Source organism: Patagioenas fasciata, chromosome 3 (genome assembly GCF_037038585.1).
Source record: "Patagioenas fasciata isolate bPatFas1 chromosome 3, bPatFas1.hap1, whole genome shotgun sequence".
NCBI lineage: Eukaryota > Metazoa > Chordata > Aves > Columbiformes > Columbidae > Patagioenas > Patagioenas fasciata.
Genome location: NC_092522.1, coordinates 18249121 through 18271636, shown reverse-complemented (window position 1 = coordinate 18271636; position 22516 = coordinate 18249121). Strand labels below are relative to the sequence as shown.

At 46.5% G+C, this 22516-nt stretch overlaps 1 protein-coding gene across 3 annotated transcripts in view; it reads left to right on the top strand.

The window, feature by feature from the left end:
• The first annotated feature begins 276 nt into the window (after nucleotides 1-276).
• FOXN2 (forkhead box N2) overlaps nucleotides 277-22516 on the top strand; it is a 36505-nt gene continuing 14265 nt past the window's right edge. For 2 of the 3 annotated variants that reach the window (XM_065835410.2, XM_065835408.2), the window contains exons 1-2: nucleotides 277-410; nucleotides 15057-15607. In XM_065835410.2, coding sequence (XP_065691482.1) covers nucleotides 15071-15607 — 537 coding nt within the window. In that variant the 5' untranslated portion in view covers nucleotides 277-410; nucleotides 15057-15070. Of the gene's footprint in view, nucleotides 411-13779; nucleotides 13962-15056; nucleotides 15608-22516 lie in introns of those variants that run through there. The other variant, XM_065835409.2, reaches the window with a different exon arrangement.

Sequence of the window (22516 nt, the reverse complement as noted above, 5' to 3'; positions counted from 1 at the left end):
TACACCAGCGCACGATGTGCGAGGGGAGAGGAAAGGGAAGTGAAACTAAAAGGAGGGTTTATGTTTTTAAACTTGTTTTTTTGGGGGGTGCTATGGGGGGAACGGAAAGTTTTCACAGCAGGTGAGGAGGCTCGGAAGGGGTGAGCAGCCCGGGGGCCCTTCCGGGGCCCTTCCCAGCCCCGCTGCCCCGGCGGCCCCGGGGTGGCGGCGTTTCCCGGCGGGGCGGGGCGGGGCGGGGCGGGCCGGGGGGCGGCACCGGCGGCGGAGCGGGGGGCGGGTTGTTCCCGGTTGCCATGGGGAGGCGGGGAGGGCGGTGCCGCCGCCGCTGCGCAGGGAGCAGCTGCTCCCTGACACATCCCCCCGCTGCCATATTGTGTCCGCGCTGCCGGCCGCACGGCTTCATGACCGCGGTGAGTGGAGTCGGCGGCCCCCTCCCGCTTCCTCCCTCCCCACGCTTGTTTTTGTTGCTTTTTGGCTTTTTTTTTTTGGTTAGTTTTTGGGGTTTTAGAGGTTTTGAGGGGTTGGGGTTTTTTGTTTCTAGCGCTGTGGAAAGGTTTCATGAGGGAATGGAAAGCGCGGGGAGCGGCGCGGCGGGTCTGGCTGGTGCTGGGGGGGGGGGGGGGGGTGGCTGGTGTCCCCCTCGGGGATGCTGCGCCCCACGCGTGGAGGGGGAGAAGGGACCCGCCCCCTCCCCCCGCACGGGGACAACGCGCGGTGGCGGCGCTTCCTCTTCAGCCAGTGTCGGGGACGACGCGGGGGTGGCAGAGCGGGCGCACGGTGCGTGGGGACCCCCCCACGCGGCGGCCGTGCCGGGAGCGGGGACCCTCCCACCCCCCAGCTCCTCCTGCCGGCGCGGCTCCGCGGAGCGTCCGTCTGTCCGTCCGCGGGTTTACGCGGGTGACCTCCCGCGGCAGCGCAGGCCCGTGCTTCTTACGCGCCTCCCGCTGGGGTGATGGAGCCGGGGTCTGCCCGGGGCACAGACCCGGCAGCGCGGCCCCGCCGTGCCCCTGGTCTCCGCGTCACCCCCGCAAAACCCCGAAGCGGTTTATTTAAACAGTCACCCTTTTGGCGTTACTCCGTGTGTCCCGTTGTCCCCAAAATAGGTAGGAAGCCCCCACGGATGTGTGAGGGGTGTGTGGTGTGCAGAGGTGAGGGGAGAGCAGGAGAGATGTTATGGGGAACACCTCTGCGTTTTGAGGTAAAACTCTGGAAACAACTCATGAGGTGCTCGAGGCGAGGCTGGGATCTGCACGTGGCACTTCAGAGTTTTCTGGCTTTTGGGTTTTTTTTTGGTGGAGTTGGGTGGTGAAGCGCAGTGGTGGCTGAGGAGCAGCATCCTACTGCCTGCCCGACCTACTTCTGCTCGGACACGCAAATATTCCAGCTCTCCCAGTTTAGGTGGGAGTGGGAACGGGCTTTTCTTTGGGAAGATTTGGGTTCTGACAAGGCCCAAACAAAGAGTAAAGAGGAAAAAACTAAAACCAGAAAATAAGGTGTAACCTTGAGCAGGGCTCAATAAACTCACCTCCGCACCTTGGTGACTGCCTAGGGGTGGACGTTATGTGCAAAATGTAAAGTTTAAAATGCTGAATTATGTTTGACTTGGATGCTGTGAAAGTCACTTCGTTAGGTTCGTGGCTAACTTGTGAAGTCAAGATGTTTATATACATATTTATATATATATGTATATATATACACACATATATGCACAGACACTCTTTCTCCAAATCTTGTTACTGGTGGACTTGCGTTTACATGGACTTTGGTAACAGGTCGTTTGTAATATACCGATGTGCAAATCAATTAACTTCTGTTTTGTTTCTTGGTTTGGGGTCTTTTTTACCTCCTAGAAGTCTGTTGTGGTGCTACATCTGTGCAAGATATATTAAGCTAGAGTTATGTCAGAAAACTTGAACTTGTTTGCAGTTGTTTTTCTTTTCTTGGCAGGTGCTAACTCACATTTCCCAAGCTCTGCAGAAGATAGTGGGATGCATCAGCTCTGAACTGAAAACTATGTAGTAGCAATTAACACGGCAGAGAGCTTGAGCTGATGAACTTAGCTGAGTGCCAGGGTATGTTATTTCGGAGCTTGGCCATGTGCTGCCACAGCAGTTTGGCTTCTGCTGGGGTCACACTTGTGTCCAGCTGCGTGACTTGGGTTTTGTAGAAATAGAGAGAAGGTGGTAATTCTCTCTTTGTATATTTGAGTTGCCTAAAATATGTATAGTATTTTTCTGTGCTCTTCATCTTTTTTCCTGCCACCCCCCCATATGCCCACCGCCAATGAGCGGTGCTGCTGCACACAGTGTTTACTCTTGCAGAGCATGGTGGAGATGCTGTGTTGGCTCTACCTGCGGTGCTGCCCTGGGCAGCAGGGGCCTGGAAGGAGCTGAGAACACTGACCCCACATTGCTTCACATGTGTGGGCTTGAGTGCTCTTGAGGACCTTACTGGAATGAAACTCAGCTGATGTCTTCATTGTCAGCATCTTGACCAGAGAATGAAGTTGTGACCCCTTTGGGTGCTGCTGCAAAGGCCGTACAGAAGGAGCTCCACAGGGATTGCTCAGCTCAGAAGTAAGAAGGAACACCAATCAAGGAGCCTGCTGCCTCAACAGCTCCAGCCGCCATAGGTTTTCTGCTTGAGGAGCCTTCCCATGTCCTCAGGGGAGCTCAGGCACCAGCACTGCCGGCAACTATCTCAGTGTCGGGACATGCCAGTCCAGTAACAGAAGAGATACAGGGATTTGTAGTGGTCCTGTTGGACTAGAAAAAGGACTGCCTGGTGAGCTGCTGTAGTGCCTGGGAAAAAAGACAGAGGCTTAAGGCCACGTGAAGCTCATTTTTACCATCTCTTTTAACCATAGGCTCTGCCTGCTCAATGCTTGGAAACCTGATGTGTTGAGCGAAGCCAAACTCTTTTGATAAAGGAGATAGTTTGGCACTTGAAGATGCTCTGTGTGGGTTTGGTTTAAACTGATGAGAAAGTGATGCAGTTCTTGCATGGAAGCATTGATTCCCATAAAAATGGTGGAAGTTTTGATGCTGGTTTCACTAGGTTGTAATTCCACCTTCTTTCCATGTTGTCATTCCTTGGCTTCTCATTGTTGGGATTAAAAGGAGCTGGTATTTATGGCAGGAAATATTCCAGGCACATGGAAGATCTTTTCCAAATACAAGTTCATGTTACCTTATCAGAATGAGCTGGACAGCGGGATTATAGCTGTCAGGGTGTCAAAAAGTAGGAATGTTGGCAGGAGGGATGGTGTGCCTGCAGCCACCACTGCTGTGCATCTCTTACATCATTCCCTCAACAGGGTGGTCTTACTGTACCACTGTGGTGCAAAACGAGCTGTGTCAAATACACCGTTCCTTTTCTGGCTGTAAATCAATGAAAAGCAGCCTTTAGTCCCTATAAGTAAAGACTGTCGGTGGTATGAATGCATACTCGCTACCTTTTAGCACAAGTGTGAATTCTGTCGATTTTATTCCATTTGGCTCCTTGAGTTTTCTTTTTATGACTGTTGTGGTTCCTTCCCCTCCTGCTAATGAGATGTATTGTGTGTAAGCTCGTATATAGGATGTCTCTGTATTGATTGTAACTTTTTTGAGGGAAGTAGATGGAGGCAGTGAGTGCCTCATCCTCGCATATGTGCCTCGCCCCTTGACAACCGAAATGGTGTTGGGCAACTTCCTGCGCTGAGATGCTGTTGTCAGCGACACTGGGTGACTCACGTCAGCACGCAGCTCCGTCTCTCAACAAGTGCATGCTTGCAGGCTGCAAACCCCGTCTGCATCCCAGCACAGCAACCAAGAGGGTCGGTTTGGGTGCGTGCGATGTGCCTCTTACCAGATTGGCTTCCAAAGAAAATACCCAGAAGTGAAACAAGAAAACCTTGAGACACTGCTGCTTCATTTTTTTTTCTGGCTGGACCTTAATGCGTGATACATGTTTATTCGTTCCCTGTCATATTACATGTGCCTTCTGACTTAGTGCTTGCTCCGTGATGATGAAGTCTTCATCCCGTGGTCACCATGCTGGGTAAAAGCACACAGCAGTGCTCCGGGTTACGGCTGCAGAAGCACGAGATTTGGGTCACACTCGCTTTTGGAGGGCGCTGCTGGGTGCTCCGCAGTGCTGAGTGCCCAGAGGTCTGCACAGTCGGCACAAGCGGGAAGACTGGCTGTTGCGTCTGGGGTAGAAACACCCGTCTTACCAAATGGTTGCTTACGCACCAAGACCATTTTAAGAGAAGCCTGGAATTTGTGCAAATAAGATGATTTATACCAAAAGAGAGCTATCTGAATTTTGACCCTTTTTTTTTTTTTTTCCCTAATATGTTCAATTTTTTTTTCTTTTGTGTTAAACTCAACTTGGAGCTCCCTACTTTTTTCTCAAAGGTTAGGGTGTGTTAGAGTCTCCATTAAATTGGCTGCTGCAGGAATCACCCCCCACTGCCGCCCTTCTGCACACTCTGCAAGGGTTACACTGTGAGTTGGGCATATTTTCACCCAGTTCCCACTAGCAGGAACTCCTAATAGGATTTACTCATGTCAGCAGGACCTGTGTGTGTTGGCTCCCTTGCAGGATCGCAGTTCTGGTCAAAGGCATTTGATGCTGCTTCTCTGGACTTGCTGATGGGGTGGGTTTGAAATGCAGGGCTGGGCTGAGATCAGGTCTGCAGCCTCCAGCTCCAGCGCTTGTGGCCGTGTGCGAGCCTTCCCGTACAGCTGGTGACAAACTCTGTCTTTGCATTACAGCTACAGACCCACACGCCTGGACGTGCCTTTGACTTCATCGTCATGACCATATTTTCCACCTGTTAAGCACTGGGTGGTTGTGATGTGGGTGACGCTGCTTGATCCTCCTGTTATTTTACTTACGCATCTGGGTGTCCCACCGGTGTGTGTTGTATGAATTGCCATTGCCTGTTTATTGTGGACTTCGTGATGTGTGACTGGATGTATTCACAAAGCCCATCTCCTGGAGCAGTTTATCTTGATACCATGCTCAGGCTTTGTTTCTTCTCTCGGATTATTTTCAGCGCATTCCTGTCTCACTGGTTTGTAGCTACTTTTAGTTTCCCAGTTCACGTGCAGTCCACTGCTTACTTCCTTTTTAACACTCCCACTGCATTACATTGTGCTTAGATTTGGTGCAAGTATATGGTTGCTTAAAAGCTGATTACTGGGTGTGGAGAAATCTCAGCAACTGGAAAACTTGTGCAAAGTAGAGCTGAGTGACTGGAAGCTGGGAAGCTTGCTGCCCAGCAGCAGCCAGTCATCCTTCATCCTCTGGTGTGTGAGAACCATCACCAGACCAGTTATCAGCCAGTTTGTTTTGGTTTAGGGATGTTGAGAAGTCAGAAGGATGAGCTAGTAAGCTTTTGAGCTTTTGACCATATGAGAAGTGTCAGATGGCATTTTGGATTTGGGCGGTCTAGTTTTGCCTTTCCTCTGTGTTTAGGGAAACTATCTTCTGAAGATTTACCTCAACATGCAGATCCTGTATGATTAAACTGGGCAATTTTTCTATACGAGAAACCTGCTTGGTCCAGTTGTCCTAGTGTGCAGCCACCATATAGAAGAAAATACAGTTTTATGCTACAACCATTATAAGCAGAGGGATGATTCTGATATAAAGTAATTCGGAAACAGAAAGCCGAATTCAACAGTTGCGGAGTAAAATTAAGAGTGAATTGGCCGGGGCGGCTCAGCAGGGTGCAGAGCATCGCTTTGCCATGCCAGGGACTCTGGAGCAAAACTCATGCTTTGGAAGCAGGAGCTGGGAAACAGCGATCGGTGGCAGCTTTGTGGTCACAGAGTTGTGCTGGTAATGTGGCGGTGGCTTTGTGCCACAGCTGCGATGGTGCTTTTAAATTGAATCTTGCAGAAGGGTCACTTGGGGTGAAGCTTCAAATTTTTGGTTTTCAGCTGGAAATATGGCGTTCTGGTACTTTAAGGCTGAAGAAGGCAGAAAAGCTGGATGGAAGTGATAGCGCTATGTTTTCTAGTGTTGGTAAATTGGTACTGACACCAGCTGAAATGTAACTATATTCACTTCCATTTCAAGATGATGGTACGGAAACGTGAGAGAGTTACCCTGGAAAGGGAATTAGCATCAGAATTATTTTGCAAGGCATTTGCTCAAATGGCTTACTTGTGAACATATCAATGGCCTACATTTTTTTGCATTTTAGTCCATTTATCGAGCAATGTACTGAATTTAAGGAACATGACCCAAAGGCATCTTTTGAAAAGCTGCTACTAGCAGTATAACATTTTTCTGTTTTTTTTTCCTCCCTTTCTGTGACACCAAGGGTTTTTCTTAACAGTTTAGATTTTGCTGCTGGATTTACTTTTCTCCGTTTTCACTTCCCAGTTTCTCAGTTAGACTGTTTTCATGTGCATGTTTTAAATCTGAGGCACAGGGAACCCTGTCCAACAGTGACTGCAGCCTTTGGAAAGGCTTCACGACTGCAAAGTCCCTGCAGACAGCGCTGGAATGAACGGCCCAGAGCCTCTGGGCCATGCACAGGGTCTGAATTGGGGCCTGGGCCTGTTCGTGACTTGACGTATCATTTTTGTTTCAGACATTTATTTCAATCACAAAACCCACTTGTGTGTGTGTGTGTACTTCAAAAAACAAAAAACCAAACTTTTTTTATACAAGTTAGATGAAATCTCTCTCTCACTCCCTGACCTTCCCTGAACTATGCTAAAGGTTTCATCCCTTCCCTTTTAAAATTTTGCAACGTTTCTTAAATTTTCCTGGTACTGCACCTTTTAATTGGTTTTCAGTACCTTTTTTTCCACACCCCCCCCCCCCCTTCCGGCCTTTAATTAGATCAGTGAGTGTGGGAGAATATTGACATTAAAGGGGTATTGAAGTGGGAGAGGCTTGAAAGTATTTCAGCAAATACCTGAAAACACTCTCTTATCCTTTGAGCCTACTGATGCCAAGGTTAAAAAGAAACCCTTGAGCTTACTTATGACTCTTACGGTTTGTCTGGTCCTTGTTTTTGTTGTTGTTTTGGGGTTTTTTTTGTTCATTTGTTTGTTTTTGATTATGTGGGTTTGTTTGATTTGGGTTTTTTGTTTGTTTTTGTGGGTTTTTGTTGGTTTTTGTTTTCAGGGTGGCTTCAAGAAGTTGATAACCACATTTTAATGTTGTTTATTTTTTTTTAAACAATTATTTTTAATTTGCCCCCCTTTGCAAGCCCAGAGGAACGGGAAGGGCCCTGCCTGCTGTGGGTGCTGCCCTGGGGGAGCATCTCCGGGTGCCTTTCGTGGCGGGGGGTGCAGCTGCCCGCTCTTCTCTACAGACGACAGGTCCTGGCTTGCTGACATCTGTGGCCAAGAGGTGGTTTTGTCCCTGGGAGACTGTAATGCTTTTAGTTGTCTTGGATACGTGACATCATATACTGTTGTAATCGAATAGAGGCCTTTTGCAGGGTTGGCGGGGGGCTTTTGGGCTGACCTCCAGCCCACCGAGCCACCCATGTGAGGTGGGCAGGGGCTGGAGCAGGGCAGCGTGAGACAACGCAGATGAGCGACAGGGAAAGGTTAAATTAATGGGGGGAAAAATGGTCTGGTGTCATGCTCTTAATGCTCCGGGTCAAGCGGATGTGGTGCTTTTCATCAATGGGTTTTTACTACTTGAGCCAAGATTTTTATCGTTGCTCTTGCCTTTAATGCACAAAAGCTTGTAGATGGTCCTGTGCCGTGTGCATGTTGGCTTGAAGGTTCATCTTAAACCTGTATAGATGAGCAGTGACAGTCATTAATTTGTGTAATTCTTGGGCTGTTTTAACAACACAATACCTGCATTGATGTATTTAAATCAGGACTGTCCCTGCTGTCAATATGCTTCCTGTAAATGCAAGGGAGTATGAAAAATCAATAGAAGAGTTTGCTATTGGTTTAGTTGTTTGCATGCAGAAGCATGTACTGATCTTTTGAATACTCTCTTGGAGCCTGTATATGTTAGTGCTAAAGTTGAAGAGCACACAAGCGGCCCAGTTCTGTACCTAAGGCTGGTGTGACCCGAGCTTGTTGCAGAGAGGGCAGTTGCAAAGCTGCTCTCATTAACGTGTGATATGGCTAAAAATATCTTCTCTTGGATTGAAATAATGTTCTACTCCTTAGACAATGCATGGTGACATTTGGGAGGGGTGTAATTTTTTTCTTTTTTTACATCTGGAAGTAAGTGACTGCACTGTTAGCAGGTTCCAGGTCTCCCCACGGCTAGCAGAGGTGACCTAGTTGCTTGGCTGATCCTACAGAGATAAACAGGGTGTAGAGGGGGTTGTCCTAACCTGGGGCACTGATGTTGTGCAGATGACAAATGGCACCTTTCATCTGACACCGCATAGGGTGAAAAAGGGTCAAGCAGCAGCTCTGCTCATGTACTAATTTGGCACGGACGAGGCTGTGCCATCTTTTAACAAAAAGGCTGAATTCTTTCTTGCTGGGTAGGTGAGTCCAGGCATGGTGACTGTAGTACTAAAATAGTGGCTATACACCGTCACCTGCAATGCTGCTGGTTTTGTAGATCGTCACTTCTGGTGGGATGGAGGTGTCTGCTACAGCTTTTTCCCCTGGACCTGCCCCAGCAGACTTGCAGTGTTGTTACCCAGTTGGCCTAGGTTAAAGCAGCTTTTGTCTTCATGAAATGCCGATGCATCAAAGCACTCATTTCTGTGGCAGAACATGGAGGTAGGTGCTCAAAGTCTTCTGTCAAAATAAAGTTGTAGCTGGGGGTATGCAAACCTGGTTTAACCCCAGATGTGCTCTGCTAGTCTGAGGACCTTGCAGCCCTCATAGCTGTTCATAAATTTAGCTCTTCAGTGAGTTTGAAAGAAGACTGCAAAAAATCTTGTCTTGTGGTGTTGAATCTCTTTCTCTGATCTGTTAGGGTTTCTCTGAACCTGACTGCCACCTGAATACACCTCCAGCCCCTTTGGACCTGGGCTGTGCTGTCGGGATAGCAAGTGGCCTGGGAGAACAGGACTTCACTGGGCTTTGGGTGCTGGACCAGTGTTTATTGTAAGGGAGCTCCTCTCCTGGCTTTTCTATGTACTCTTGAGTGATGCCAAAAATCACAAGACTGCTGGAATGAAGGTTGTCTCTCTCGCCTCATTTCTGATGCACCTGAACTGTTATTTGAGTACTGTCATTTGATTTTGCAGCCTTTTAATCTTCTTACCCAAGAATCATAGTTCTCTGTCTATAATTACCATGCAAAATAACGTGGACCTCTGCTGCAGTACTTTGTGTTTGAGGAGTAGATGTTTTGGTTAGCTCTTCATTTGAAGGTGTTTACAGGAGATGGATGCTTCAGTTCCTTAGGATTTGGATGCATGATGCTTTTAGGCTTTGAATACTTCGACTATCAGTTGCAAGTCTTAGTACTAATTAACAGCAGCGTGCTGTGTTAGTGTGTACTTATGGGTATGGCAAAGCTCGTGGGAGAGAGCGTAAACTGTTGCACATTTTTCAGAGGTGTGCTTAAAGCATGTTATTTCTGCATTTATGTAGTTGGAGGTTGCCTTTCGACTCAGCTGGCAGGACTGGGACTGTCCCCAGGGGAACTGCAGCGAGTCTCTGGGCGTTCAAGGTGCCAGCCAGGGAGGTGGGTTAAATGGTTGCCATCTGCCATCCTCTTTGGGTCAGAAGCGGCTCGGGGAGAGCTGTAGGAGGGCGACAGGGAGTGCGTCTCAGCAGTTGAGCAAGTGCGTGTCCTTTGGAGATGGTTTTCTTGCAAGGCTTCTGCTGTCCCTGCAGTATCTGAAGAGGTGGGGAAAGTGCCAGTAAGGGAGTAAAGGAATGAAGGATACATTTCATTGAGTGGCCTTAAAACACTCCGGTGAGCTTTTAATCTTGCCTTTCTGCTAAGTTTCCCTCTCCCCTTCCCTGTTTCAGATGAGCTTGGGTAGGAGCACTGGAGAGCAGGTCCTAGGGCCTCCCTCTAATCTTTTTTGCATCAGCCCTTCTAGCTGGTAACAGTGAGAAACGTTGGGAAAAAATCTGAGCATCCAAGTGTGTATGGTTTTATCATGGTGTTGCACGGGACAGCTTCATCTGTGGTCTTCTCAGTCTGCTCTCCTTGCTCTTCCAGTGGTGTTCCTACTGGGTCATCCCTGACCACAAGACCCTGCTAGCTTACAGCAATGATGGCTTTGGTGAATCACATAACTCTTCTATAAAATATTAAGCCCAAATACTGGAAGTGGTAATCTTGCAAATGACAGGTTGGAAGCTGTGTTCTCACAGTCCCACCTGCTTATGGCCAGGCAAAGCACACATGGAGAAAAAGAAATTGTGAGTTTTGAATGTCATTAAGGGTTTGCATGAATGAAGAGGGGCTTTGGAGACCGTGCAAGTTGACCGTTTGAGTGTCTTTAGATAGACTCTGGTGGCACTGCTGTACCTCCCCACCAGGCTGCTACTGGCAGAAACCAGTGCTGTCTCAGCTGAATAGACAGGGATGGTCCTATGGGCTGCATGGCCCTTGGGTGCTTGAGAGGTGAGGAGATCCTGTGGTCGCCACGGCCCTTGGGTGCTTGAGAGGCGAGACAGGCGTTAACATGTCTGTTGATGAGCTCATCTGTGGAGTGAGTACCCCTTGGAGTTGTGGTGGTTGATCTTTGCCTAGGGGAAGCGTGAGATTTGATGGCTTTGCAGCTCTTTGTGGTAAGAAGGCTGCCAGTGTTGGTGTCTGCTTCAGACCGATGCAGCAGGACGCCAGAGTAAACTGGACAGAATTAGAGGTTACAATATTATGAGATCAAGCAAAGCAAGGGTAAGTTAGCATGGTATAAAGCATATTATGCCATTGAGGCTGAAGTGATGCTGCCCAGGAACACTGGCTATCTCCAGAAAACCAGCTCCAGGTTACCAGTTGATGGTCCTTGATGTTACCACTCACTACTGCCATCCTAATGGAGTTAAGTACTGCTTCATTAAAATAACTCTGCTGTTTATATATTTAAATCATCCTTGATGCAACATTCAGTTTAGACCACTGGAGAACACCCTTTGAAAAATGCAGTAGTTACAGAACCGTGATTTTAATTTTTCTCTTATTTATTAGGTTATAATAGTCTAATAATGGCCTTTATAGCTTTCTAGAAAAAACATTTTCATTTCTGCTGATCATGTAGAAGATGTGCGACGTGGTGGACTAGGCACTAAGAAGGTAATATGAGACGTGTGGATTTTTTTAAATGCATCTACCAAGAGAAACGTGGCACTAGCCTACATTATTTACTGCAAGTGTATTGCTTGCATTTTTTTTTTTAAGTAGGGTATTAATTATTCTAATGATTCTCTGCTAACATATAATAGCGTGCAAACAAATAGCACATTGACACCACAAAGCCTACCTGATTTTAGGTGCCAGTTTAATAAATTAACGTGGTTTTCTTTCCTCTATATTTTGAGAAGACTGTAAGCGTGCCCAGACCATATTTGAGTTGTAAGACAGACTTCATTGCCCCATTTCACCAAAGGAATAACTATAGTGACCTAATACTTGCATGTGTTTGTGCGCATGTGCATTTTGTTGATCTCCTGTGTTGACTGAAGATTTGCAAAGGAATAGTTAATGCAACATGAACTGAGTGCTAAAATTATTAATACATGGCTAAGAGGTGTGAGCTAGTATGTAGCTGGCAAAAGAGGCACTGAACGAAGAGGTGGAGTTAATCGTTACAAGGAAAATGGTGCAACTCATGTTGCAGCAGATTTGGGGTTTTTCTCACTGTATGAATTTTATAACTAGCTCTTTGTGTTTTTAATTTCAGAAAGGGTTGAAAAAGTGACATAAGCATATGTATATATTGCTTTGTTTAAAGCCAGCAATCACTGACTGCCAATATAAATTGCTCTGGTGGCTTGCGGGAGAAATAAATTGTAGGGAGAGCAAAGCTATTTTTGACCAGCTATTTGAGCAGTTTGCTTTATTTATTTATTTTTTAATAACTGAGCTGGTAGTTAACCATGCCCATCTCTGCACTTAAATAGAAAACTTGGGGATGGTTTCCAGCACTAGTACTAGTAAGCAGAGGTAGAGGTGTTACTGTCAGAGCAGCTTTGCACTTGCTGGTGTGAAAACATATAGGCAGATGAAGGGAGAAGTACTTTCTGGTGTGAAACCCAGTCTGTTTTCTGGAGGAGTATCCTGGTTTTGGCTGGGTTAGAGTTAATTTTCTTTTTAGTAGCTGTATTCTGGATTTATCGTGAGAAGAATGTTGGTAATATCACTGATGTTTTGGTTGTTGTAAGGACTTCTTCAGCTTTCCATGCTGTAGGAGGTGCATGAGAAGCTGGGAGGGAGCAAAGCCAGGACAGCTGACCCAAGCTGGCAACAGGGGTATCCCTGGAGTATCCCTTACTGTACGATGTCATGCTCAGTATATAAATGGGAGTTAGACGGAGGTAAATGCCACTGCTTGGGAATGAACAGATTATCAGTGCCATGGGCATTGAGCAATTGCATTGTGCATCACTTGTTTTGTATATTCTATTATTATTATGTCTTCCTTTGCTGTCCTATTGAACTGTTCTTATCTCAACCAAGTTGTTTGTTTTGTTTTGTTTTTTTCCCATTCCCTCCCCCATCGTACTTGAGGAGATGAGTGAGCAAGCGGCTGTGTGATCCTGTTTGCTGGCTGGAGTTGAACCATGAGAGGGAGACACAAATTCTGGACCCCACACCTGCCTGGAATCAGGCAGGGGCTGGCAGGGCTCTGGCTTCTGCTGGGGAGCATAATACAGTTGTATCCTGTTGCCTTTCTGTGTCACCCCATCATGCCTCCATCACACACATTGGTCCCCTCCTCCAAAATAAGTAGGCTGGGGAAATACACCTCCAGACAGGTGGGGTAGTGTAGTTACAGGGACACAGCGAGGCTGTTGGGTTGGAGCCAGCTGACGGTGTGCTTTTGTAGGTGGAACAGCCAGAAGGTGTACGCAAGCTGGCCAACTCCTTGCCTTTGCTTTGTAGGAGAAGATGCAAGTGCACGAAGCCATGCGTTTACTAAAATTGGTTGTAAGGAAATACCCAGTTAACTGCATAGAGCTGTCTGGTGAGATATGGTGTAGGAACTGTTCTGGTCTTGCAATTGTGCTCTTGGAGTAGGAACTGGAGCATGAAACCAGAATGATAGCACATGTACAGGGACACAGAACTGTGGTGGGTTGTTGTTTTGTTTGGTTTGGTTTGGTTTGTTTTTTTTTTTTTTTGTTTTGTTTTGGTTTTGGTTTTTTTTTAATTTTTAAATTTATTTTTATTTTTTTTTAGTGGGCGATTTTACTGTTAATACAAACCTCAGCTTTGCTGGTAAACTGCATCCATAGTTGGAGTGCCATATGTTTATAGTAGGCTGGTGTAGCCCCTGTATATATAGATACACACACCACATCTTTAGAGGGGTTTTGTTGGCCTGTACTTGTGGTACAGTTATGTTGGCCAAAGCTGTAGGTGCAGCAAAGCTCCAACATGGTCACACCAGCAGAAAAACAGCTGTTAGCATAATGTAGTTCGATAGATGATGTCTTTGAAAACTCTGAGTAAGAAGGTGCTTTTTGGTAGTGTAATGCCTCTAAAGCATAGGTAGCCTGTTAGACCTGGCATTCTGGGTGGCAGCTTTTAGTAGCTATAATTACATATATATTTTTATATATATTTTATTTATTTATTTATTTGTTTTTTTTAAGGAAATGTTGAAAGCAAGTGATCAGCTGTTATTGCTGCAAGAGGTCTGAGCTGCCACCCCAGCAGGTGGTTCCTTCCCATTGATAGCTGGTCCCACCACCCTCTGCGGGGAAGCCGGAGTTAGAGCAGCAAGCCCTTGTGGGAGGGGAAGGAAGCTCTTTCGGACCTGGGCAGCTCCAGCTGAACCGATGGGTGTGGGAACAGCAGTTCCAGCTAAAGGGCCTTGGACAGATTGTAGAGAAGTATGTTTTTTATGAGTGTAAGAAGTGATAGCCCAGGCCAGTGAGAATGATATCCTGGGTTGGAAAACCGCCCCCATATGTATGAATGTTGGGCCTGGGCGTGTGAATGAGTGGGTCGGAATGCCGCCCACAAGATATGCATGGGAACGTGACTGAAAACAGTCACAACATGAGTGCGGTGTGTCTAGAATAACATTTTTTGAAAAAACTGTCTAACCTCTTGGTCCAGCCCTGTATCTGTACACATATAAATTGAGAACTGTTAATAAAAGATAGCTCAGCCCTGCCTGGATCTGCTCTTGCTGCTAACAAGAACTCTGTGCCTGTGCACCTGTGTCTGCATCCCGATGTGCATCATTTCTAGTCGCCACAGATCGCCTGGCCAGATCTTTCCACGGTGGGAACAGGAGGGCAGTTCTTGGGAATGACTGTGACTTGTGGAGGGTTGTAAAGACTTCCCTTGTGCTGAGGCTGCAAATTCACTTTATGCTGATTTAAGTTCTGCAACTTATTTTTTTACTCTTTGGGCACCAAAGGCAAACACACCTAAATAGGGTCAAATTACATGACAAGGAGTATAACTGCAGAGTTAATGTGGGAGCTGAATGGATCAGATCCTACCTGTTAAGATCTTTTTTCAGATTTCAGATGTTGACATCAAAATAGCCATTATTTCTGTGTCCTAACTGGCATTTCAAGATAGATACAGCAGTTTCCAAGTCCTTACCATACGTTCTGGTTATAGAATCACAGAATAGTTTGGATTGGAAGGGACCTTCAAAGGTCATCTAGTCCAACACCTTGCAGTGAGCAAGAGAGTCCCAGTCAGCCTGGCCTTGAATGTCTCCAGGGATGGGGCATCTACCACCTCTTTGGGCAACCTGGGCCAGTGTTTTACCAGTTACAAACCAGCGGGAGTTATCATGTGCTCATGAGATTACCATGGGCCTGGTGTTGGACCCTGGCTCTCATCAGTGACTGCAGTATTCTTGCACAGTGTGGGGATGGTATGAACCTGTATTTGGGTTTGGTGGGCTGCCATTGAACATGATTTTGAAGGTTTGCATTGATTTCTGACTGTGTCCTTTGTTGCAGACCGATAAAGCTAAATGGGTCCAGTCACTGGAATGACTCCGGATAAGAAAGCTGAAACGCCAGGAACAGAAAAAGCTGCAGGACTACGGCAGTGTCATGGGATGGGAAGCTTGCCCGATGCAGGCGATGCCGGCAGGCCAAAGGCCACTGTGGTGGACAGAGATTCAGCAGATGACGAGCTCACAAATTTGAACTGGCTGCATGAAAGTACTAACCTTCTAACAAACTTCAGCCTTGGAAGTGAAGGTCTTCCGATCGTTAGTCCCTTGTATGACATTGAGGGCGACAGCGTGCCATCCTTCTCACCGTCCTGCTACCAGAACCCCGAAAAGACATCCTCCACTTCCAAACCCCCTTACTCTTTCAGCCTTCTCATTTACATGGCAATCGAGCATTCCCCCAACAAGAGCTTGCCAGTCAAAGAAATCTACAGCTGGATCCTGGAGCGCTTCCCCTACTTTGCCACGGCACCCACCGGCTGGAAGAACTCGGTCCGACACAACCTCTCCTTGAACAAGTGTTTCCGGAAAGTGGAGAGAAGCCATGGCAAGGTGAGACTTGGTGGGAGGGAAGTGGATCAAGGTTGAAATTCAGGGGAAAATGGAGAAGACTCTGTGGTTCTCAAGGATTTTATTTTCTTTTTTTTCCCCTCCTTCATGTCCTCCAACACTTCATCTGCAGCTGGAGATGGTTTGGAAATGCCACTTGTGACAAATCACAGGACGACAAAAGTCTCTTGATTTTCTTTAGTACTGACCTGGATAGAGCCAGCTGTGCTGCATCCTTTTTAAAGCTGGCTGATGTGATTTGCAAAGGACACTGTTTCCACTTACTTGTGATTTTGTTATCCTTCAATTCCCACCTGAAACTTTAGACATGTGTCTTAGGATGTCATTTTGCTAAAGCTTCTCAAACTGATTGTCTCTCTATTTTCCCATACTGAAATTTCAGGGTGTGTTCTTCCTTCCCTGCTTTTCCAGTGCAGGTGTTGCCCGTTTGGGTGCAGGTGTGGTCTTCTGCAGGGCACCCTTGCTTACAGGCACACCGTATGTATGTGGCTGAGTGTTTCTCAGTCTAATAGCTGTCTGGAATATTAAACTGACTCTTTCTTTCACTTGTGATCTTCTTTTACACTTAGCACAGCTCTAGCTTTCCAATTACACTTAATTCCTGCATTTAATATACTGTGTTGCTTTAACGTCTGTCATAACATAGCAGCGTGTGTCTCTGCATGGTGCAGACACAAGCTTAACTTCTTAAAGTCAAAGATACTCTTTTCTGTACAAATTCTTTCTTCTTCTGACTTGTATGATTTTACCAGTGACTTTTTTCCTCCCTCTCTCATTTCTCATCCTATTCCTTAAAGAGCCGGCTCTGGCTTAAATAAACCAACAAACCACATACTAAAAGCTAGCAAACCACGTACCAAAAGTCAACAAATCCTGGACCCCCGTGCTTGGAGATCAGCCTAAGTGGTAACAGGCTTGTTATCAGAAATGTGTGTGATGCCTGGCGTGCTTGACAGCTTTTTGCTGTAGAGAGAGGTCCTGGAGCTGCATGGGCATTGGGAAGGGCTGCCTTGTCCTGTTCGGACTGAACATCTCCACTTCTCAGTATCCCTGCTTTTACAATAAATTGTTAGGGTGTTGTTTTCCCAAGCAGCAGCTTTGCCCCGAATAAAAAAAAAAAAAAAAAAGACTTTTTACTGCTCTGTGTCAATGCCAGAAACTCCCCCATAGCTGAGACCTGCTGAGTGTTAGGATGGCTTTTAATGTGGCTCCACGGGACCAAGATGCTGCAAGCTGTGTCTGTGTGAACAATACTGACCTGAGCAGCAACCACAAGCTGCTGCAGGTGGCAAAGATCCCCTTGAAGGACTGGGTGTCTCTTTCCAAGAAGGGAGACATGAGTTTCAGAACAATTGGGGCAGGGAAGGGAAATCTAGAATCATAGAATGTCCTGGTTTGGAAGAGGGTCATCGGGTCCAACTCCTGTCCCTGCATATGACGACCCCACAGTTCACACCATGTGTCTGAGGGTGTTGTCCAGTCTCTTCTTGAACACTGTCAGGCTTGGGGCTGTGACACCTCCCTGGGGAGCCTGTTCTAGTGCTCCAGCACTCTCTGGGTGAAAAACCTTTTCCTAATGTCCAACCTAAACCTCCCCGATGCATGTTCCTACCATTCCCTCGGATTCTGTCACTGGTTGCCAGAGGGACAAGATCAGTGCCTGCCCATCCACCTCCCCTTGTGAGGAAGCTGTAGCCGCCATGAGGTCTCCCCTCGGTCTCCTCCAGAATCCTAAATCTGTGTAGGAGTTCCTGCTGTCTGTGGATCTGCCCTTTAATGCTCTGCCGTTTCCAGCCTGGAAACCCTTGCTGCTAAGCAGTTATCAGTCAAACCTTGTGTCCTGGTATTTGGGCAGCAGGAGCTTGAGAGTGTCTGGTCCTCTCCTCACCCTGCTGACTCCACCAGTGTTGCTGGGCTTGGAGTGGTTGAAGGAAAGCTAAAGGATGGCTTGCTGCTTGATGTGATACCTGTGGTGGGAAAGACAAAACATAAAATAGGTACCACCACTACCAGTAAGGTGAGGTTGACATGCTCTGTCATTATTTTCACAAGGCTCTGAGGACTGCACATCTCTCAAATCTTAACAACAGAAACTGCATTTACCAAAAAAAAACAAAACCCAAAACACCACACCAAAAAAGCCCCTCCTGAAACTTTGCCGAAGCTTTCTCATTTCCAGCATGTAGTAGTTAAATCTTTACTTAGAAAAGGACCAGATGAGGGCACTGCTCCAAATTTTTCCTGCAAAGTAAGTCTGACACATGCAGACTCCTCGGGGCATGACTGGAGTGCTGCAGACCCCTTTGGACGAGCTCCTCATGTGTCACTTGCAGTGAGCGGCTGGAGTTTGCAAGATTGTCTTGCTGATTGTGTTGCCTGTAACCATGCGCTAGCTATGCCCTGGGTGCTTCTCTGAGAGGCCAAGATAATTTTGTATTTTCTTCCTTTTTTCTTTGTTAGTGGCTGTGTACACATACGCAGGCACGTTGCAAGAAGAGCCAGAGGTCAAGAATGCATTGCAAAGAGCAAGTTTTATTTTAGTTACCTCTCTACTGGGGGATCTCTGAAGCCACACCTGAGCTCCCAGGCAGAGGTGACACAGGTGGGGACGCAGGCGCTGGTCAGTTCAGCCCTGCTGGAAGATCACCGGGCCTGCTGAGCTCGCCTGTATTTCAAGGCTTCAGGTGCAGCCTCCTGCTCTTTCTCACAACAAAGCAGGAATCTCAGACATAGCGATAAGGTGCCTGGGGTTTCTCACAGGCCTGTGCTATCTGACACAGAGGTTCAACTCATCAAGCACACAAGGTCAGTAAAACAATTAGTGTGATGTATGTGCTTTTTCTACAGACAGGTGCAGGTCACTTGAGCGTATTTACATTTAACTAACCTCCTCGCCAAATCTTCCGCTATATTCCCATACAGTGGCATTGTAATTGTGTCTTGAAGACAGCTTTCTTCTATCCAGAGTGCCTGTGGAAGCAGAGGTGCTTATGACATTGTTGCATGAGGAGCATGTTTTGTTTTGTAATATCAGGGTAAGAAGGGTTTTAAAGACTTTCAAATGAATCTGGGCTCTCTTATTAGAAGAGTGTACAAGTCTGACAGGAGGGGAGAGTCTGTGCCCTCCCCCCATCCCAGGGTGGGCTGCATTCTGATACCTCCCTGGCTATTGGTGGCAGCTGTCAGCTACAAAGTCATCTCTTGGAGGTCTGGCAGCAAAACTAGGAAGAGTCCTTCCTCATGTTTGCCATAATGCTAATATTTTGGTTTGGACTTCATGTTTCAAAGTGAATCTCCTCATTTCTACCTCCCCCACTACTTACCTGCATGAGCAAGCACTGCGGGGCAGTTTTGGGACTCATGAACTGGATTAATTTTGGTGGGTGCTAACCTGGAAGAGGTGCTGCAGGAGCGTGCTTGCTGTGCCCTGACTGTGCCCAGACATTGTCCACAAGACCCTGCTGTAGCACATGTGAAGAAACCTCCCAGGCACATGCAGGTGATCCCCCCGCCCCAGCTCTCTCACTCTGCAGAGCCAGTTCCACCAAGCTGCAACGCATGGTGGTGCAGGCGTAGCTGTGGATGGTTGTTCTGTTTGCACGTATGTTTGTATCAGCCAGATAAATACCTTCACTCTGCCTGTCACAGCAGGCTGTGGGTGTTCAGAAGTCTACGGTGGCATTCAGAGCTTGAAGAGAGGCTGTCCTTGCTTGGATCACTGAAAAATATTTTATGTTGTGTTTTTCCTGTAATGAGTTGAAGAGTGCTGAGGGGAAAGTAACTGCTTTGAGATGTCTCATGAACCAGCACTTCAGTTGAGAGAAGGAACTTCTCATGCCATGGAAACAGGATGTATGTATGTCTGTCAAATCTTTGCCCTACTAAAATATACATTACCTTTTCTGTATGCACATATTGTGGTGCAGCCATATTTAAGTGGTTTGTCAAGGTGTACCTCAGGTGATAGACTCAGAAGCTGAAATACCCTTTATTAGAGTTGGAGTTGAGCTCATGCCTGTAGTTACCCAAACAAATGAGATTTTGATGGTTCTCTGGTAACAGTGGGTGAGAGCTGCAACTGATAAACAGTAAGGCGACAGTGCTGGAGCTGGTACCTGGGACACCTGCTTGACTTCCAGCATACGTGCTGTGGCCATGGTGCCCCTGAAAATGAGGTGTGATTGTGTGTTAGTGATCCTCAGAAGTTACAGCCAATGGTCTTTGCATCTTAAGCACTGTCACACAGCTTGGAGTCAGGAGAAGAGAGGTCTACAGTGGGATGTGGTTTTATTTGAGGGAGTGGTGTCTGATGTATAGCTGGGGAGGATCTGGAATGAAAAGTGGTTTGGAGTTGGAAGTCCTGAAGAATCCCCCTGCTCTTTGCTAGACTTGTTTTTACAGCTGTGGGTTTGCGGATTTTTTTATTAATACCACTGGGGAGAAAAGGTGCGAGGAGGTGGGAGCAGTGTCCATGTCAGGCATTAATTTGGCATTCCACTGCTCAAACGGATGTGGCCCTGCCATTGTCTCCTCTGGTGGCGGGGGAAACAGGGCTTGAATATGTGCAAAAGGTCTCCCTTCCTTTTTGGTAGGTATGTGGTTTAGGTGATTTTTTTTTTTCCTTCCTTTAGTTTTTTTTTGGTTTGTTTTGTGAAGAGATGGTAGTAAACAATCTTTGTGGCTGTTCAAATATGTGGACAAAGAGCAGGTCCCATCCATAAGCCTGTGAAGGTAGGAGAGAGATGTCTATTACCTGATAAACTTCTTGGTGAACATACGATATACCTTCATGGACACAGACAATATTTTCCAGTGGTTGACCTAGCTCAAGTAAAAGCAGCTGGTGAGAGCTGCTCAAACCCAATGGAGCCTCTGCCCAGGGCTGTAGCTCATGGTGGGCTTTCTGCAGTGTGGAGATGGGTGCCCACCTCTGCAGCAACCCTGAGCCACCAGTACTGGCTGATTCCATTCACTTCGGTTGCTCCTTGGGCTTTCCTCGCTGGTCTGGTCATACCCAGTGGTTGTACTTCACTGCTGGCAGGGCAGGGACCACTGCAGGTTGGTGGTGAAGGCAAAGGACAGGTCTGCACCGTGATGGGCATCTTATTTCCAACACAGGTTGCTGTAATCAAGCTCCAGAATGCTGGGGGCTGGAAACTTACTGTCTTTACAAAATAGCCCCAGTGCTTCAAAACACAGGAATTCTTTTTCTTCCCAGTTTCCTTTATTTGACTAGATAACATCCTACAAGTCAAATTAGAAATATGAAGAAAAATATTATTGACAAAAAAAATCATATTGGAACAGTTTAACTGTCTGTTCATTTTGAGATAAAGAGTCAAAATGGCCTGGTGGCTGCTCCACGCTGACTCTGGAGGGCTGTTTCTGTACATGTTAAATAGAAGTTATATGTACACTTCAGCTAGCACATCAACAGTTGCTCCACTGTTGATGTGAAATATTGACCTCCAGAGGCAGTTTATCCTTTTGGATCATCTAGGCTTTGTCTTTGCTAGGAGAAATGGCACAGTGTTTTGTTGTTGCTGTAGTTAGACTGCTGTTTTGTTTTAAAGCTGGATGTATCTGTGTTCCGTGGGGTTTTTTTGTGCACGGCATTCCCCTAAAGCATGGCCCTGGCTTTGGACCTGTGTTGACTTCCCTCTGTGTGTCTTTGCTCATCAGCAGATGTGAGTGCAGGGGTGCACGGGAATAGCCCCATGGCCATCATCTCTTTTGCTCAGTGTTTCCATTTAGTACAAATAATGGTGGGCAGGAGTGTGATTTTGCTTTACACCTAACCTAATCTTACTGCACAAAGAAGTACCCACCCAAAATCACTGTATTGTATTTTCAGGGCTGCAAACTGGTGGGAAGATGAAAGAGGGGAAGCTAACCCCATTCCAGCCCACAGTTGAACCCAATTAGGTGTCAAGTGGATGTGCTTGTCCTAAGTAGTAGATAAAGAGTATAGAGCAGTGGTGTGCTACAACTAAAATTACAGAGCAGCATCTTTCTCAGATGGAGCTTTCCCTGGTTTGATTTTTCACTATTGAGAGCAAACTATTTCCTCTTTTCAGGAAAAGTCCTGTGACTTAAACAGAACCACAGACTTACACGCTTTTTGGGTCCTTTTCTGTCTTAAATAGGTCATGGAGTATCCATCCATAAAATGGCATTGATACCCCCTTGATACTGGCTGGAGGAGGCCGTCTGGCTTTTATGGTCTCACAGGAGGTGCTCCATGAAGCTTGGGGTTTTGCTCCTGAGACTTTTCCCCAAGAAGTCCTATAGAAAGGTCTTCCCATTCAGGTGTGGAACTGCACCATCCTTCTGCCATGTGCACGATCACCCCCTGTAACATCTGTTTTCCCCCCAAAAAACTAGCACTTCTGCCAGTAGAGCTGTTAGCTGGAATATCAGGTCAGTGATTATAGAATTGTTTTAACTTCCTATTTAATTTTCCTCTTTATGCTCCAAGAACTAACAGGCTTGAAAAACAGGCTTTTTAAATTTATATAGTAAGTATGTGAAGAAACCCTTGAGAAGAGCGGGAGATGCTTTATCTTGCTGAACTTTTGGCATATCAAATTTAATATTGAGAATGACTAGCACAGTGGTGCTTACGTTGTTACGTGCATGAAAAATATATTAATTAATATAATATAATTAATTATATTAATTAGGTTTTCAGATTTTGAAAAGGTGGGAATCATCCTTGTAGCTGAGCATCCGGCACATTGCTTTGATGGGGTGATGTAAAGTTAAATTAGTATGTGGCCGTATCTAAGCAAAGGGAAAGGTACTTTGGTTTCTTACTTAGAAACCTGTTAATCAAAAGACTGCTGATCAATTCATTGATGCCTGGACGCATCCTTAAAATCACAGCTGTGT